At 52.7% G+C, this 18,126-nt stretch overlaps 2 protein-coding genes across 2 annotated transcripts in view; one reads left to right on the top strand and one right to left on the bottom strand.

Annotated features, from left to right (window-relative positions):
* The first annotated feature begins 720 nt into the window (after positions 1-720).
* LOC133777274 (olfactory receptor 1D2-like) lies at positions 721-1,706 on the top strand. The gene has a single exon (XM_062216779.1). It carries the CDS (start codon positions 768-770, stop codon positions 1,704-1,706), a length of 939 nt encoding a protein of 312 aa, XP_062072763.1. The 5' UTR covers positions 721-767.
* Positions 1,707-16,746: 15,040 nt separating this feature from the next.
* The window catches only part of RAP1GAP2 (RAP1 GTPase activating protein 2), a 145,388-nt gene continuing 144,008 nt past the window's right edge, over positions 16,747-18,126 (bottom strand). Inside the window, exon 24 of the mRNA XM_062175762.1 lies at positions 16,747-17,863. The gene's annotated coding sequence lies outside the window, so the exon portion shown is untranslated. The remainder of the gene's footprint in view (positions 17,864-18,126) is intronic.

Raw genomic sequence — 18,126 nt, 5'->3', positions numbered from 1 at the left:
TGAGAGAAAGACAGAAAGGTCTTTCTTCCATTGGTTCACCCCCCAATGGCTGCTGCGGCCGGCGCACTGCACCAATCCAAAGCCAGGAGCCAGGCACTTCCTCCTGGTCTCCCATGCGGGTACAGGGGCCTCCACTGCCCTCCCAGGCCACAGCAGAGAGCTGGACTGGAAGAGGAATGACCAGGACTAGAACCCGGCACCCATATGGGATGCCAGCGCCACAGGTGGAGGATTAACCAAGTGAGCCACGGCACCAGCCCCTATGTTCTTTTCTTTAGACAGGATGTCATAGGATTGGATTTTTTTCAATTCCATTAAAAAAAATGAATTAAAAGGCAAATAGCTGCAGTCTATCTCTACATATATAATTCAATATAATTTACATACATGGCCATTTCTTTTTTGAATTTATGATATTGTGTATATTTTCAAATGATATTTAAAATAGACACATGCATGTGATGAAATGGAAATCACACTTCAAGAATGTTGTAAGATGATGATACTTAAGATAAGATTTGGACTTTATTCTGGTCTCATTGAGTATGCCAAATTAGAAGTTGCTGGAACAATTAAGGTATACAAGAACTTTACATGTTCTGTTTTTGTGCCTATTATTACTTTGTTGCTTATATTTCAAAATACAAAAAAAATGAGTCTAAAATATTTTAATGCTAAGATTTACAGTTTTGCTTGTCTTCAGGTCCTTATTAATTGAAGACGCTAGGTAAACGTTTGTTGGTGTTGTCATTTCAGAAAGTTGGGGCATGGAGGAAGGCAACCAAAGTAAGGACTCGGAGTTCCTCCTCCTGGGGATCTCGGAGGTCCCTGCACAGCAGCGGGTCCTGTTTGGGATGTTCCTGTCCATGTACCTGGTCACGGTGGTGGGAAATGCGCTCATCATCCTGGCCATCGTCTCCGACTCCCGCCTGCACACACCCATGTACTTCTTCCTGGCCAACCTCTCCTTCACCGACCTCTTCTTTGTCACCAACACGATCCCCAAGATGCTGGTGAACCTTCAGTCACAGAACAAAGCCATCTCCTACGCAGGGTGTCTGGTGCAGCTCTACTTCCTGGTGTCCTTGGTGGCCCTGGACAACCTCATCCTGGCCGTGATGGCCTATGACCGCTATGTGGCAATCTGCCGCCCCCTCCACTATGTCACAATCATGAACCCTAAGCTCTGCATCTTGCTCCTCACCTTGTACTGGGTCCTGTCTATCCTCTACGGCCTCACCCACACCCTCCTCATGACCACAGTGACCTTCTGTGGGTCCCGCAAGATCCACTACATCTTCTGTGAAATGTACGTCCTGCTGAGGCTTGCATGTTCTGACATCCAGGTCAATCACACGGTGCTCATTGCCACTGGCTGCTTCATCTTCCTCATCCCCTTAGGGTTCATGATCATGTCCTACATCCGCATTGTCAGAGCCATCCTCAGAATACCTTCAGCCACAGGGAAGTACAAAGCCTTCTCCACCTGTGCTTCCCATTTGGCTGTGGTCTCCCTCTTCTATGGGACGCTTTGCATGGTTTATCTGCAGCCCCTCCACACCTACTCCATGAAGGACTCTGTGGCCACGGTGATGTATGCTGTGGTGACCCCCATGATGAACCCCTTCATCTACAGCCTGAGGAACAAGGACATGCACAGGGCTCTGGGAAGACTCTTCAGAACACCTGTTCAGAGGTTGACATGAGGGTGATTTGGAAAAAGGGGCACTGAAGTAGAGACTGGGCATATCCTTAAAGGCAAGGCATAACGCCAGGGTTTACGTAGCAGTGATCACGACACAGCTCCAACTTAGAATGAGCACATACAGCTGTGGGGAGAATACGTGTAGGGTAACTCAACATCTTCCAGTCTCACCAGGCTTGGCAATGTACAAGGTTACACTCGTATTAATGCTAGAATTTTGCAGGATCAAATTTTTCAACTGGCCTAAACACAGCTTATTTAGTTGTACCCACTTAGGACCTGGAGTTGTCTTTCACATTATGTAGCACACATCCAGTGCGTAGAAAGTGAGTAGTGATTGATAAGAAAGTTAGAATCTGGGCTGTGGAGGCTTGAAAGAGATTGCAGTGCTTTGTGTATGTATCACTGGAGCCAGCACTGGACCCTGGACAGTCACAGAGAGCATTCAGTCATGTGAAGTCTATCTGGTCATTCATCCATTCATTCTACTGGTAACTGAAACCTGTATCAATTGATAACGAGGTTACAAACATGAATAAAAAACGCATAGTCTACTAGAGGAAGTATATAAAATTACATGAAATGTAAATAGACCTAACTCATCAGTGAAAATACAATGTCCAACAACTAGTTAAAAAGTAAAGCATATGTATTTAAGACACACCGAAATCTATAGTTGTATAAAAATTTACAAAAGTTGAAGGTCAAATAAAAATCAGTTGCAACTGAAAAAATACTATTTTAAGTGAAATTAAATTAATATCAGATTATTAGTATCTTATTATTAATTACTAATCATTATCAAATTTTATCAGATATTGTCATTATTTTAGTTCTGATTTTTATTAAATATTTTATTGATTCTGATTAGTATCAGAAAATTATTAATATTTTTCAAAAGACTTCAAAACAGATAAAAGGTACAGTGTCAGCAAAGTGGTGGAATGGGAGGTTCTGTTCCTTGTACCCCCACGTAAAGACTAATTTGTCAACCAGACACATACGAAAACACCCTTGTGAGAGCTCTGGAAGGCAAGAGGGAGTTGGCAGGATCCCAGTGGAGCACAGAAGCAATAAATGTGCATCAAAAATTGGAAGAAAAACAGTTTCACGTCAGCCACAGCCCTCTGCAGCCACATTAGCACGGCTCAGCACAAAGGAGCCCCGCCTTGGTGCCTGACTGTCCAGTGACAGACAAGGAAGTGGATGTTCAACTCCCCCAGACATTCCCAAAAGAATGGCTCCTGCCATGGCTCAGCAAAAGTTCCCTGCAGCAGCTCTAGTGGAATAAAAACTTGTAGCTTTTTTAAAAAACTTATTTGAGAGAGCAAACGAGTGAGCGAGCAAGCTCCCATCTGCTCCCCCAAATGTTCACAGCAGCTGAGCCAGGCCAGAGACGAAGCCAAGGGCCAAGATCACAATCCAGGTCTCCCAGGTGAGTGGCCAGAGCCCAGAGCCATTGCCACTGCCTTCTGAGAGCTGCATTAGCAGGAGGCTGAAGCCAGAGGAGTCGGGAGTCAAACCCAGGCACTCTGTTGTAGGATGCAGGCGTCCTAACCAGCGCCTTAACCACATGGTCAAAAACACCTGTCCCCAACCTGTAACTTTAAACAGAACACAGGCCTTTCTCATTCCCAAGGCACAGGCCCTGGGCTACAGTTCCTGAACAGATGTGTCAAAATCCCATCGTCAGTAATGCAAATATTATCAGGAAGTGCCCACTGACACATTCCTAATCAGCTTGCTTACAAACACAGGCAAAGGATGCCAATGTGTGTAGAGTTAAAAGTCAGGACCCTGTATACACGACTGCCTATTCTGTGTAGACTGCTGTGAGGATACTCAAGACATTTGGAAGTCTCCTCTGGAGATAAGAACAGAGACACCAGAGTAGGAGACTGGCTTGTCACTTACTACTTTTTATGTGTCTTGTATGATGTCCTTGAATATGTGTGATGAAAGCTAAAAAACACATTGGAGCAGGCTTTTGGTACAGCAGTGAAGATGCCGGCTGGGATGCTTTTACCCTGTATCAGAGTGCCTTGGCTCCAGTCCCAGATCCACGCCCAATTCCAGCTTCTTGTTAGCATGCACCCTGGGAGGCAGCAGGAGAATCTCAGTAGTTAGGTCCCTGCCACCCACGTGGGTGACCAGGATTGAGTTCTCAGCTCCTGGCCCACCGCTGGCCACTGCACGTACTTGGGGAGTGAACTGTGGATGTGAACTCTTCCCCTCTCTCTCACTCGCTCTTTCTCCCTCTCAAATATATATATATATATGTATATATATAATATATATAATATATAATATATATTTTTATATATGATATATATAATATAATATATATATGTCAAAAGTAAAAGAAAACCGTGCACCCTTCCACCCCCCGCATCCATTTTGCTATCCCAGGAGTACCCACGGCTAAGAGTTTGGACATGTGTCCTCTCAGATGCTTTTTGTTTGTTTGTTTTGACAGAGTTAGAGAGGGAGAGAGAAAGGTCTTCCCTCCGTTGGTTCACTCCCCAAATGGCTGCTAGGGCCAGAGCTATGCCGATCCAAAGCCAGGAGCCAGGTGCTTCCTCTGGGTCTCCCACATGGGTGCAGGGGCCTAAGCACTTGGGCCATCCTCCACTGCCCTCCCAGGCCACAGCAGAGAGTTGGACTGGAAGAGGAGCAACCGGGACTAGAACCGGTGCCCATATGGGATGCTGGTGCCGCAGGCAGAGGATTAACCAGGTGAGCCACGGCGCCAGCCCTTCTGATGCTTGTTTTTTCCTCCACTGATTTCAGGGCCCAGCAGCACATGCCTGTGAGAGATCACAGACTACACAGAGCAGCAAGGCGGTATGTTTTGGCTGTGGATCACAATTCAGAGCAACACAACAGTGACCCAAATACTGTGTAGCAAGAGATGCCGCTGGAGCAGCTCTTGCCAGGGTTCCAGTGGTGCACTGCCCACTGCCTCCGGCACCTGCCTATAAACTCGAGCCACTGCCGCAGCACCCAGTCTGGCTTGTCACACACCTTCTGGACTCAGTTCCATTGTTTAGCAGGGACGCTCCCTGAATTCTGCTCTGCATCCCCTGGACTTTTATCTGCCTGTGGGCCCCGGCTCTGGGCCTCTGCAGGGAGGCTGGGAAGTTTCTCCCATTGTATTAGGAGCCACTGGCCTGTTCTCCATGAGTCAGGACCGGAAACTTCATGAAAACCAGAAGAGTTTGTGTGCACTGAGAGGGCTGGCCACTCTAGCAACATGTGCCTTGGTTCCTACAAACTTCCCAAGGATTAATAAAATTCCCAGGGAGAGGGGGGCAAAGGCACAAGAAGGGAGAGGAGACAGAGTGTGCATTATTGCCTCCAGAAAACTAACACCTCAAAATTGGAACCACTAAGTATTTCAGTGTAAACAAATTAGCACATTAGCAACTCAGATCTTCTGGAGAATCAGCTACCAATTATGCCTGCTGTGGGCTGCTGGTGCATTTTAATGTGCTTGATGCTATACTTGGTTAGAACTCCCCATGCTGAGTGCCTAAGAACCGCTGCCCCCTCCCCCCACCAGGTGCAACACTTCCACAAGGAGATTCTGGCTGGAGCTGACTCCTGCTTGTCCAGCTCTGGACGGCCAGGGGCAGGGGCTGCCACAGCGGTCTTCTCACTCCCCAACCAGGCTGCCGCTCCCAGCACAGTATCCAGACCTCCAGCCCAAGGAAAGACTTCAGCTCCCCACCTGCCACCATTTCTTCCTGAGGGTGGTGCGGCTGAGCCTCCCAAACCCACTTCGAGACCACCTGTCTCCTGAAAGGTTTCGAACCGTGTCCAGCTCTGTTTGCCGTGGCTCTGAGACAGAGATGGGAGGAATATAAGTCTCCAAGCAGTGAATGGACCTCCTCGCAGAAGTGGGGTCAAAAGCCACCAGGAGGGACAGGCGTGTGGCACCCACGTCCCATAGCAGCTTTGGTGCCTGACTCCAGCTTCCCAACACAGCCCCGGGGAGGCAGCAGTAATGGCTCAACTAATTGGGCTCCTGCCCCTTGTGGGAGACTTTAATTGAATTCCTAGCACCTGGCTTCAGCCCAGCCCTGTCTGCGACGTAGCAGCCATCTTGAGGAGTGAACCAGTGCATGGGACCCCTTTCTTGTCCATCTCTCACTTCCTGTCTCTCTGACCCTCAAATAAATGATTAAAACTGAAAGCAGCAGCAAGACTACCAGGAACCCCTGTCACCTTCAAAGGGAGAGTAAGAAGTCCCGGAAGGTGGGATCCTGTTTGAGAGACAGAGACTGTCCCCCATCCTCCAATTTGCTCCCCACAAGTCCACAAGAGCAAAGCCAGGAGCTGGAAACTCAGTCCAGGTCCCCCCGGGGCTGGCAGGGGCCCAAGGACCTGCCTCCCTGGGTGTACACTAGCAGGCACCGGGAACAGGGAGCGGAGCCAGGACCCAAACCCAGCTATTCCGATGTAGCACCAGCACGTGCCAGCCACTAGGCTAACCGCCCATTCCTGCGGCCTGCACTGTGGCATAGTGAGTTAAGCCTCTCCCTGCTATGCCAGCTTCCCAAAAGAGCCCAGGTTCAAGTCCCAGCTGCTCCACTTCTGATCCAGTTCCCTGGGAAAGCAGAAGATGGTCCAAGTGCTCGGTCCCCTGCACCTCCATGATAGACCTGGAAGAAGCTCCCAGCTCCTGGCTTCGGATAGGCCCAGCTCCAGCCGTTGCGGCCTTCGGGGGAGTGAACCAGCGGATGAAAAGACCGCTCTCGCTGTCTCTCGCTCTAACTCCGCCTCTCAAATAAACAAATCTTTTTTTAAAAAAAATTTTTTTAAGCCCATTCCTGGGCCTCCTGTTTGACTTACCAGCTGGAGACCCTGATTTAATGAGTCCTGAGAAGGCCAAACCCATTTTGCGCCCACCCTGAAGGCGCGGGCGAAGATACCCACCCACCCTGGGCGGTAACCAATGAGGGGGCCGGGAGGGCGGGACTCCGGAGGAACCCGCTAATGAAAAGCCTGGAGAAGGCGGCGCCCCAAATGCTGTCCCCGGCGGCGGGCCGAGGCCGCCGCCCTGTGGTTCCGCGGGTTGCGCGCGCCCTCCAGCGGCGGCCTGAGGAGACACTGGCGTCCTCGGAGTGCTGCTCGCGCCTTCCCAGGGGGTCCCCGATTTCTGAAGAAAGTTTTGAATGTTGATTTTCAAGTACAGATCATTTCACGTAAAATAGTTTGTTTTTCCTTCACAACGTCCCCTCAATTTTAACTCCCTGCTCCCTCTGAGGTCTTACCCTGGCTCTCCACAAGAAAACAAAAAACCAAACCTCACACCTCAGGAAAATCAGTGGCGGCAAGGGCGTTTGTATTGGTCTTCATTTCAACAGACAGCGTGAGACCCGCTGGGGAATTCTTTATTATTAAGTGAAGGTTTTGTTTCATTTCTGTGGTGAGAGTCATTTTTTAAAAAAGATGTATTTATTTATTTATTTATTTGAGAGGCAGAGTTACCGAGAGGCATCCATCTCACTGGTTGACTCCCCACGTGGCCCCAACAGCCCGAGCTGTGCTGATCCGAAGCCAGGGGCCAGGAGCTTCCTCCAGGTCTCCCACACGGGTGCAGGGCCCCAAGGACTTGGACCATCCTCCACCGCCCTCCCAGGCCATAGCAGAGAGCCGGATCGGAAGTGGAGCAGCCGGGACTCGAACCGGTGCCATGCCGACACTGCAGGTGGCGGCACCAGCCTAGAGAATTTCATTTTTGATCTTAAAATCAGTAGCTGCTGTTGGATCTCAACAAATGCCTGTAGTGGGCGAATGCTCTGCCACGCCATTGTCGCTGTGGTTGTTCTTGTAAGGTTCTTCTGGGTGAGCATGTGAGCATCTCCCCAGGAAACACAGCCAGCGCGTTCTCAGAGGGGGCGCAGCGGTGCAAGTGGGAGCCTGCGCTCGCCCTCGCCCTCTCTAACATGGTAAGAAAAGCCAACAGCTTTATTGTTCCTCAGTACAGTTAGAAAAGTGGTCTGAGAAGACGGTTCACGAAACAGACAAGTCGACGAAGTACCAAACTCCGAGTTGAAAACCAGTGAAGAAATGTGCCCGGGTAAGCTGCAGCAGCCTGGGTCGCTCTCAGGAGAGGCAGGCAGGGTCCTGCAGGCCTGGGGCTCGGCCGAGGGATGGCGCTGCCTTCGGGAACTCACTGCTTGCACACCTGCTCCAGACGGCTGCTCCACTTCCGACCCAGCTCCCTGCTAACGCACCTGGGAAAGCCGCGGAGGATGGCCGGAGTGCTTGCGTCCCTGCCATCCGTGTGGGAGACCTGGAAGAAGCTCCTGGCTGTGGTCTGCCCAAGCCCTGGATTTGGGAACTGGTCCTAGCATCATCCCTGACATAAACGAAGGCCTCCATGTTCGGAGAAAACAACTCCTCCTTCCTGCAGCTGAGCTGATATCTCGCTGATAGAGCTGATAGATTTGACTACATAAAAAATTATTTTAACTTTGCACAGCAAGAAAAGGAGCCAAAGGCAATAAAAACTGAAGGAATCTTTTCAGCATAAATGAGAAAGTGGAATTTGCTCAGTAGCACTGCTTGCAGTTGTAAAAGATCAGACAAAGTTAGCTGAATGGGCCCTCATACACCAAGAAAATGGCATGTTATGTGAATATTTTATTTATTTTTTTTGACAGGCAGAGTTAGACAGTGAGAGAGAGACAGAGAGAAAGGTCTTCCTTTGCCGTTGGTTCACCCCCCAAATGGCTGCTACAAGCCGGCACACTGTGCAGATCCGATGGCAGGAGCCAGGTGCTTCTCCTGGTCTCCCATGGGGTGCAGGGCCCAAGCACTTGGGCCATCCTCCACTGCACTCCCTGGCCACAGCAGAGAGCTGGCCTGGAAGAGGAGCAACCGGGACATAATCCGGCACCCCGACAGGGACTAGAACCCGGTGTGCCGGCGCCTCAGGCGGAGGATTAGCCTAGTGAGCGGCGCGACAGCCAACAGCCAACTATTTTAAATAATGGGGCACAAAGTATCAAAAGTCAGCAGGAGGGCTGGGGCTCTGGCGCAGCAGGTTAAGCCACAGCCTGCGATGCTGGCATCCCATGTGAGTGCTGACTGGAGTCCTGGCTGCTCCTCTTCAGATCCAACTCCCTGCTAATGCATCTGGGAAGGCAGCAGAAGATGGCCCAAGTGCTTGGGCCCCTGCCACTCATGTAGGAGACTCTGATGGACTTCCATGCTTGGCCCAGGCCCTCCTGTTGGGTCATTTGAGGAGTGATCCAGAGGATGGAAGACCTCTCTCTCTCTCTCTCTCTCTCTCTCTCTGTAAACTCTCCCTTTCAAATAAATAAATACATAATATTTTTTCGAAAAAGTCCATAGTGGAGATAAGTAGGTAACACTTCCGCATCACTAATTTTTCCACATCCATTCGATAAGTATTTTTAGGTAATCGGCATAACCGGGGTCTCCGTACCCACCTTTTCGTTTCCCGGCCATTAGGTGCTCCCGGCTGCTTTGCAGTGCAGGAGCTGGGCCTGGACAAGCGAATGCACTGCAGGAACGTGGTCCTGGGAGAGGTGCCCGTGCTGCAGCGTCCAGAGCTCCAGATGCAGCCAGCGCTGCAGGCGCCTGCGGAGGGAGCCGCGAGCGCCCGCCATGCACCCGCAAGCTTCCCACCCACAGGGTATCGCTGGCGCCCTCTAATGACAAAGCTGAACACTGTGCCAGATAGCTCTTCATTTATTCACTCATTCCAGACGCTCGCAGGCAGAAATAGCTCCCACCTGCTGGTTCACTCTCCAAAAACCCACAACAGCTGGGGCTGGGCCAGACCAAAGCTAGAAGCCAGGAGCTCTTCTGCTGCCTCCAAGAGTGTGCATTAGTAGGAAGCGGGAGTCAGGAGCCAGGGTGGGGTATCCAACTCAGGCACTCTGATGTGGGACCCAGGTCCAGCCAAGAAGACACATCCAAAGGGCCCAGATCCATGTTCACAGCCCAGACTGGAGGGAAAATCTGGTGCTAAGATGAGCCCAACTGGCCTTCAGGGAGAGAATCAAGCTAATCAAAAGGCCAGCAAAGGTCAGAAAAGGCCCACAACCCAGCAGGAAGAAAAGAAACAGAGAGGAGCACAGAGCAAGACAGACAGCAGAGACAGGCAAGGGGGCTGACCACGGCCGCGGGCCTTCGGGTGGCACAGCTGCTCCCTGCCCTTCTGTTCGAGGGGACACTCCCGTATCTCCTTCATAAATGCCCCCTTGGGGGTATAAACCCACAAAAGCCCTGCGACAAATTACCCTGACCAAGCCGCTGAATTAAAATCAGGGACAACTGAATCATTGCTGAGTCCTTGTGATGGGTTACAGTTGTTTAAAGTGTTATGCTTTCCAGTCTGGAGAAACTCTCTTCCACCACGGTGGAAAATTCTATCCCTACAAACATGAGAATCCAGGGCTGGCGCTGTGGCATAGTGGGTAAAGCCGCCTCCTGCAATGCTGGCATCCCAAATGGGCACTGGTTCAAATCCCAGCTTCTGCCCTTCCAGCCCCACTGTTAATGTGTCTGGGATAGCAGTAGAAGATGACTCAAGTGCTTGGGCCCCTGCAACAACATGGGAGACCTGGAAGGAGCTCCTGGCTCCCAGCTTCAGCCTGGCCCAGCCTTGGTCATTGCAGCCATTTGGGGAATGAAGCAGTAGATGGAAGACCTGTGTGTGTGTGTGTGTGTGTCTATAACTCTTACTTTCAAAATAGATAAATACACCTTAAAAAAAATAGCGAGACTCCTTTTCCATTATATAGTGCCTGCACTTTAGGTGGCGGAGCGGGGTTTCCCCTGGACTTCATCCTCTGTTTTCCCTGGACTCCTTGGGTTCCTTTTAAGTTCCTATAAAACCAAGAAGTCTATATTTAAGAACAAGGCTACACAGGCTACCTTGCTAGGCTTATATTTAATTTTTAGTGTGACGTCTTGCAAGGGGATTGGTAAAATTCAGCTGATCCCATAACTGGAGGCAGCTTTCTACGAACGTCCCTAACCAAGCCCCTGTGCCTCTCCTAAGGCCGTACCCGCAGGTGCTCTCTGGTGGGGCTGCCCCTGTGCCACCGTTGGTTCAGATTCATTCTTTTTTTTTTTTGACAGGCAGAGTTAGAGAAAGAGAAAGGTCTTGCTTCCATTGGTTCACCCCCAAATGGCCGCTACAGCCGGCACTGCGCCAATCCGAAGCCAGGAGCCAGGTGCTTCCTCCTGGTCTCCCATGTGAGTGCAGGGCCCAAGCACTTGGGCCATCCTCCACGGCCTACGGGCTGTTTCAAGTTATCTCCACCAGATACAGTCAAGTCCTCAGCTCGCTCTCTGGTTTATCTACTGTAGTTACTCGATTATTTCCACATGACGTCTTTAGCAACAGGGAACACTTCAGCGGGGGGTGCTGGCCCAGCCCTCCCTGGCACTGCGGTTTGCTCCCAGGATGCCAGCAGGTCCCCACAGTCCCACAATCACACCTCCCATGTGATCACTGTCTTTGATGTGGAGAAAGAAGAGGCCGCAGCTCCTTCTGTGTGTCTCATCCCCAGTCTCAGGACCCAATTGTTCCTCTCTCGAGTTCCTTCCCATTGCAGCAGGGGCTTCGTCCTTCCTCCCCGCGTTCCCTCTCACTGCCACCCCTGCCTCTCATGCCATTCGCATCTACAGCCTCTTCGTTCAAACCTCATGTTTTATGGATAGTTCTGTTCTCCCTAGCGATTCCCCTTCACGTTCCTGCAAGATCCTGTGCCTTTCTGGGCCACTGATCCTTCCACATTTGTGATCGTAACTGTGCCGTTAGGTGGGTGGCAGGCACCGCTCAGACCCCAGCAGCCTCAGCAGGCCCCATCCTCTCCCGCTGAGTCTGAGCGTGGCGACAGAGGCGCAGTGGGGGTGCACACCTGAGGGGGCAGGATGAGAAATCTTCCATGGAAAATCACTAGGTTTCGGGGGTGGGGGGAGGGCACGTGATCGGATGGTAAGGTCACAGGGATTCTCAATTGGGCGCCACAGGATTTTTTGGTACAGCAGGGGAGAGGGCCCCCAGGGACAGGCCAAGGGCGAGACCCAGTTGAAAGACGGTCCAGGCTGGCGCTGCGGGTCAATAGGCTAATCCTCCGCATTGTGGTGCCAGCACACCAGGTTCTAGTCCCAGTCGGGGCACCGGATTCTGTCCCGGTTGCCCCTCTTCCAGTCCAGCTCTCTGCTATGGCCAGGGAGTGCAATGGAGGATGGCCCAAGTCCTTGGGCCCTGCACCCCGTGGGAGACCAGGAGAAGCACCTGGCTCCTGCCTTCGGATCAGCGCGGTGCGCCGGCCGCAGCACGCTGGCCACGGTGGCCATTGGAGGGTGAACCAACGGCAAAGGAAGACCTTTCTCTCTGTCTCTCTCTCTCTCACTGTCCACTCTGCCTGTCAAAAATAATAAAAATAAAAAAGAAAGACGGTCCAGAGGAGCCACTTGGGTTAGTCACCTCCCCAGCGGAGATGCCAGACCCTGGGGCAACTGGTGCGGAGGGCTTTGGGTTGAGTATGAAGTTGAAGACAAACAGGCCTAAGTTCTCAGCTGAACAGAGGCTGCTCAAATCACCGACAGTTACTGTGCTAGGAAGTTCCTGTCTCTTAACGTGTTACTGACAAAGTTCCCAAGGGTAGGGTTGTGCCCTCCGGTTCTCCATGAGCCCCGTGGCTGCAAGCCTCCTCACGTGGTACCGTACTTTCAGGCACTGGTAGATCTTGTTACAGCAAAACTGAGTCCACACGCCAAACACCGAGCACAGCTTTCAGGAACCGTCAGCTGCCCCAAGGATGCTGTCGTCATTACCTAGCCTCTGCTGCTTCAACAGCACCTGCCGCTTTTACAAAGCTTTTTCCCAATGATGAATTCATTTGTATCCTCAGGCTTTGCAAGTGGGTTGTTTTCCCAGCTATACATTTGAAAGATTCAAATCATGGGAAGGAATTTGCCCAAGATCACAAAAGCAAGTTCCAGCAGGTACTTCAACACTTGTTCCTTGCCTTCAAAAAAGTTTTTAAAAGATGTACTTATTTAGTTATTGAAAGGCAAAGTTACAGAGAGAGGAAAGGCAGAGAAATCTTCCATCCGTTGGTTCACTCCCCAAATGGCTGCAACAGCCAGGGCTAAGTCAGGCCACAGTCAGGGGCCTGAGACTCCATCCAAGCACTTGGGCCATCTTCCACTGCTTTCCCAGGCACATTAGCAGGGAGCTGGTCTGGAAGAGGAGCAGCCAGGACCAGAAAACTGGTTCTCATATGGGACACTAGCATTGCAGGCAGCAGCTTAACTTGAAGTGCCACAGTGCTGTCCCTGCCTTTGCATTTCTTAAGAAAAAAAATATATAGGGTTACTTTTTTTTTTGTTACTTTTTAAAGATTTTATTTATTTGAGAGGTAGAGTTACAGACAGTGAGAGGGAGAGACAGAAAGGTTTTCCAACTGCTGGTTCACTTCCCAAACAGCCACAACAGCTAGAGCTGCGCAGAACCGAAGTCAGGATCCTCCTTGGGTTTTCCCATGCGAGTGCAGGGGCTCAAGCACTTGGGCCATCCTCCACCGCTTTCCCAGGCTATTGGCAGAGAGCTGGATCGGAAGAGGAGCAGCCGGAACTAGAGCCCATACACATATAGGCACCTCAGAGGGAGGACTAACCTACTGCACCATAGCGCCGGCCCCCAGGGTTACTTCTAAATCTGAATCCAAGCAGTGCAAAGAAAAGCATACATAAGAACACGGTCATGTGGGAGTCAAAGGAGGACAGGAAGAGGGGGCATTGGTTCACGAAGAATCCTTGAAGAATGAACCAGGAATTGAGAGAGTCCGCCCAGGGTGGAAACAAATCAGCGAACAGCAGGGAGCCCAGCCTCACGCCTGCAGAGGCCAAGCACACAGCACCAGTGCGTGAAACACTCCAGGTGCGACGAGCAGGGCACTGTGGAAACTGCGGTGGACGCAGGGTCCACCCAAAAACGATGGACTCCGGAGAACTTTTTTTTTTTTTTTTTGACAGGCAGAGTGGATAGTGAGAGAGAGAGAGAAAGGTCTTCCTTTGCCGTTGGTTCACCCTCCAATGGCCACTGTGGCCGGCGTGCTGCGGCCGGCGCACCGCGCTGATCTGATAGCAGGAGCCAGGTGCTTCTCCTGGTCTCCCATGGGGTACAGGGCCCAAGTACTTGGGCCATCCTCCACTGCACTCCCTGGCCACAGCAGAGAGCTGGCCTGGAAGAGGGGCAACCAGGACAGAATCTGGCGCTCCGACCAGGACTAGAACCCAGTGTGCCGGCGCCGCAATGCAGAGGATTAGCCTGTTGAGCCACGGTGCTGGCCCGGACTCCAGGGAACTTTGACCAATTCATGCCCAAATAGATTTAGCATCTGATTTTTGAAGAGAAGCAGAAAATGGAGATTTTATGTCAAATGTTTAGGGCTTTTTTACTATTGTGATTAGTTTTTTTAAACATCAATGACTCATTCAAAAAAATTCAACACTTTTCAGGCCAAAGTAACACAACTACAAGCCAGATAATAGCCGGCCCCTTGCAAAGAAGTTTCAACGCTGAGGACACAAAATATGTTATTTATTGTCAATTTCTGCAAAGACACATTTAAGCAACAAAATATACATTTGTCAACCTTTTAGAATTTGTTTTATACATTAACAAATACAATGTGCTACCAAAGCAATAAATTAAATGTACACTATTTACATTACATAGGCAGTCGGGGTCTACAGATCACCTCCTCGCTAAGAGGAAAGAGAGGAAAGTCACAAGGGTCATCACTTCCAAGCTGCGGGTCTCGGGCTCTCTCACACGGAGGCATCGCTCCACACTTGGGCATCGCCGCTGCCCGGGACCTGGGGCAGTCGGCACGCAAGCTGGGGAGCAGGAAGGGGCATCCCCCTTCCGAGCAGAAACGTCACAAACACAAAGACAATGGCAGTTGGCGTCCAGTCTGCCAGGCAAACACCCTCTCCCAGGGCTGGTAAGGCACAGGACAGAGCCCATGAGCCCCGCAGCCTCCCCCCAGGCAGACTCCCCCAGGGCAGCCTCTGCTGCCCTTTGCCCTCACCATGGCCCTAACAGGGGTTTGTCGCCTTCCTCCCAAAGGGGCCCAGGGCCTGGCTGAGAGGAGGGGAACATGGGATCAGAGTGGGCAAGGGCTGGTAGCAAAACAGGTCCCGGGCGTGGTAGGACACCCTGGCCACCCCCCAGCCAGCTGCAGGGACAACCTGGCCAACTTTACAAAGGGTGGCTCAACCTTTGATAGTGGCAGCTGGCGGCTGGGGGAGGTTTTTTTTTTTTTTTTTTTTTTTTTTGGGGGGGGGGGGGCAGGTCTCAAGCTGGCCCTGCCGGCCACCTGCTTTCTGTTGACTTAGAAATGAAGGGGAAAGGTAGTGTCTGGGTCGGCAGCTCCCAGGGCGGCAGCGAGAGGCTGCTAGCCCAGGTCATGAACCGCCTTCGTGTAAGTCAGGGAGGAGGGACGAGTGTTCTTTCACCACTTGCCTTCTTAATGGAGAAAAGGCGACGCCAAGGGCTGGCTAGCTGCGCCCTTGCACACGGAGCACTCCCAGTCACACGCAATGCTTGCCGTTTGCTACAGCCCTCCCTGGAAAATCCAACACAGTATCCTTCCCAGAACAAAAGAGCAGACACAGAGCCCACAGCAGCCTCCCAGCTCCACCAGCTGCCCCCAAACCAGGGGCCCTAGGAAACGGTGGAGGCGGCGTGCAGGGAGGACCCTCGGTTATGGCTGCTTTCCCCCCGTGGGACTGAAGCCTCTCATCTGGGTGATGATGGTTGGATGAGCTGCTGGACGGGCCGGAAGCCCCAGGTGTCGTGCTGATACCCACAGAGCAGAACCACAGTTTTTTCGAGAAACACTGTCGTCCATTCATGGGCACAGACACGCCCTCTTGCATGTGTGGCCGCAGGTGCCACTGCCCCAGGCGCCTGACAAGGGTGTTTGTCCTGGGAGTCAGGCAGGCTCAGGAAGCAGCCCGCCCAGCAGCAGGGGTAACCCCTGGCTGAGTCTGGTTCCCAGGGCCAGGAAGCCTGGACAAATCTTTGAGCCCAAGACTGGGTGCAGTCACTGTGGATCAAAGCGGACGGCAGGAGACTGGGGGCAGGGTGGGGGTGGGGGAGAACAGCCTCAGCACAGTGGGGACACTGGGCTCACCCTTCCATCTAGGAACTGGGCCCCAGGTGAACCCATGGGGTGGACTCTCGGGAGGTGGTAAGCCGTGACTGGGAAGGGGGGGCATTCCAGGGCCCACCCAGAGCACCCTAATAGCAAACCAGAGCCAGAGCCACGTTGCAGGGCTGTGCTGCTCAGGGCACACCTGGGACTAGACACTAGACACGGAGCAGGGACAACCTGGAAACCTCAGAGGACCCCAGACCACAAGCAACACAGCGCCAGCACCAAGCAACTGTAAATCCTAGCCACTCACGGAGGCGGGCGAGCGGGGACCCTGGCTTGCTTTAAAGAAATGCAGATGGACCTATCCTTGTCCTCCAGGAACCTGGCCAACAAGAGGCTGCCACCTCGCTCACTCCAGCAGGGGGCGCTGCTGCACTGACTTTTCCTGAAGGCTAACCTGCTCCTCTGTTAACTGGAGTCAATCTTACCCCACCTAGCAGCCAATGGTGTCCACGATTTCCCTGTGACTGGGGATGAAGGATCACAGTTTTGCTCTGTGGTGAGAACTAATGGCAAAAGCGATGGGGAAATCATTACAATTTCTTCCCATCCCCCAAAAGTCTCCCACTTCAATGCTTTAACTTAGAAACAGGTTCAGCTCCCTGTGCAGCCCTGCACTTGCCTGGGAATCCTCTTCGTCTGCCCACTAAAGCTGCAGCCCAGCTGGCATCAACACAGCAGCCCGGGACCACTCCGTGCCAGAGACCCTGAGCGCACTTCCAGCTGCAGCCCTGCCACAGAGCTGGTGCTGACCCCTGCCCAACCCCCACTGCCTTCCCATCCCACCCCCCACAAAGGCCACCCAGAGGGCAGGACTCCCACAGCTGGAGTGGGGATGGACAGGCATGGCAGCTGGCAGCGGCCCCCTCCCCGACGCCAAGCACACAGACTACTGAGGGGTATTGTGCTCCCACCCCACACCCAGTCCTGACCAGACCTGCCACGTCTGAGACACAGGTTGAAATAACTGTGTCTTCCCTGAACTTCCAGCCAGCAGAGACCTGGATCCCAGCCCAGCCCTCAGGCCCTGAGCTTCTCTTCAACCAACAAACGCCCCAGCGCTGGCACTGGTTCCTTTGCTTTCCCTGAGTTCCCTCTTGCTCCTGGCTTCCCACCGGTTCATGAGGAAAACACCTGCCCACCAGGAGAGATGGCCAGGGGCTGCATGAAATCAGGCCCGACTGCAAGTTCTCCCCACAGGCAAGAACCTGTGTGCACCTGGGCCTGGATGCACTCAGCTCCGCCCCCAAGCTTCCACCCCCCAAGCCCAGCTCAAGGTCACACTGACCTGCACCTGCACCTGCACATGAGGAACAAGCCCTTAGCCCAGAGGCAGACAAATGCTCTAGAACTCCAGAGATACATGAGCAACAGAGCTCCCTGTTAGCAGGACAGCCTTGGATGCTCTGAATCCTGGCTCCTGGAAGAGCGGCCCCTCCACTTCCACAAAGTGCATCCACAGTGGCAAAGCCCCTGCCTCCCACATGGAGACAGGCATCGCCCTGGGCCAGCAGACAGGGGCCCGCACCGGGGCGCTCGAGTCTGCTGATGGCCGCTGCTCCCCACCTCACCGCACTCTCCGCCTCTGGCACAGATGGGCTCCCCGGCCTCTGGATGAGCCCCTGGGACCCCCAGCCCCACTTTGCCTACTTCTCTTTTCCTCTGCAGACAGAACAAGATGACGAATGACCCAGACGGACATCACACTGGGAGGTCAGGATTAGGGGGCCTTGTCCGGAGACGGGAAGGAGCTTGCAAGGTGTGCTGGCGAAGGGACCGGCAAGGCTGTGGCCGGGTGGGGACACTGGGACTGACGGCTGGTCTGGTGGCCAGGCAGCCAGTGGGGCAGCAGGCCTGTGACAGTCAGGGTAGTGGACGGCACCCCCAAAACTGCTGGAATCGGAGCCTTCTCTGGGATACGATCCGGGCTTCCCTGCAGGAAGCAAGGAGGAAGGAGATGAGGACCACCAAGGACAAGAAGGGCCCGAATGCAAGGGGGCCAAGTTCACACAGCCAAGGTCAGGCCTCAACATGACTCAGCAGCCAGAGGCACCTGAGGCCAGCATGAGTGCAGCGGCGAGGTCAGTGTGTCCACTGTGTCCTTGGGTTCTGCATAAACTGGTCTACAGTGGGCTCAACTGTACCCACCCTCAGTTCCACCTCTAACTCGTGCCCCTGTGAGCCCCAGGAGGGAGG

This window comes from Lepus europaeus, chromosome 18 (genome assembly GCF_033115175.1).
Source record: "Lepus europaeus isolate LE1 chromosome 18, mLepTim1.pri, whole genome shotgun sequence".
Taxonomy (NCBI): domain Eukaryota; kingdom Metazoa; phylum Chordata; class Mammalia; order Lagomorpha; family Leporidae; genus Lepus; species Lepus europaeus.
Note: the sequence above shows the minus strand (reverse complement) of the source record. Positions and strands in the feature narration are given on the sequence as shown.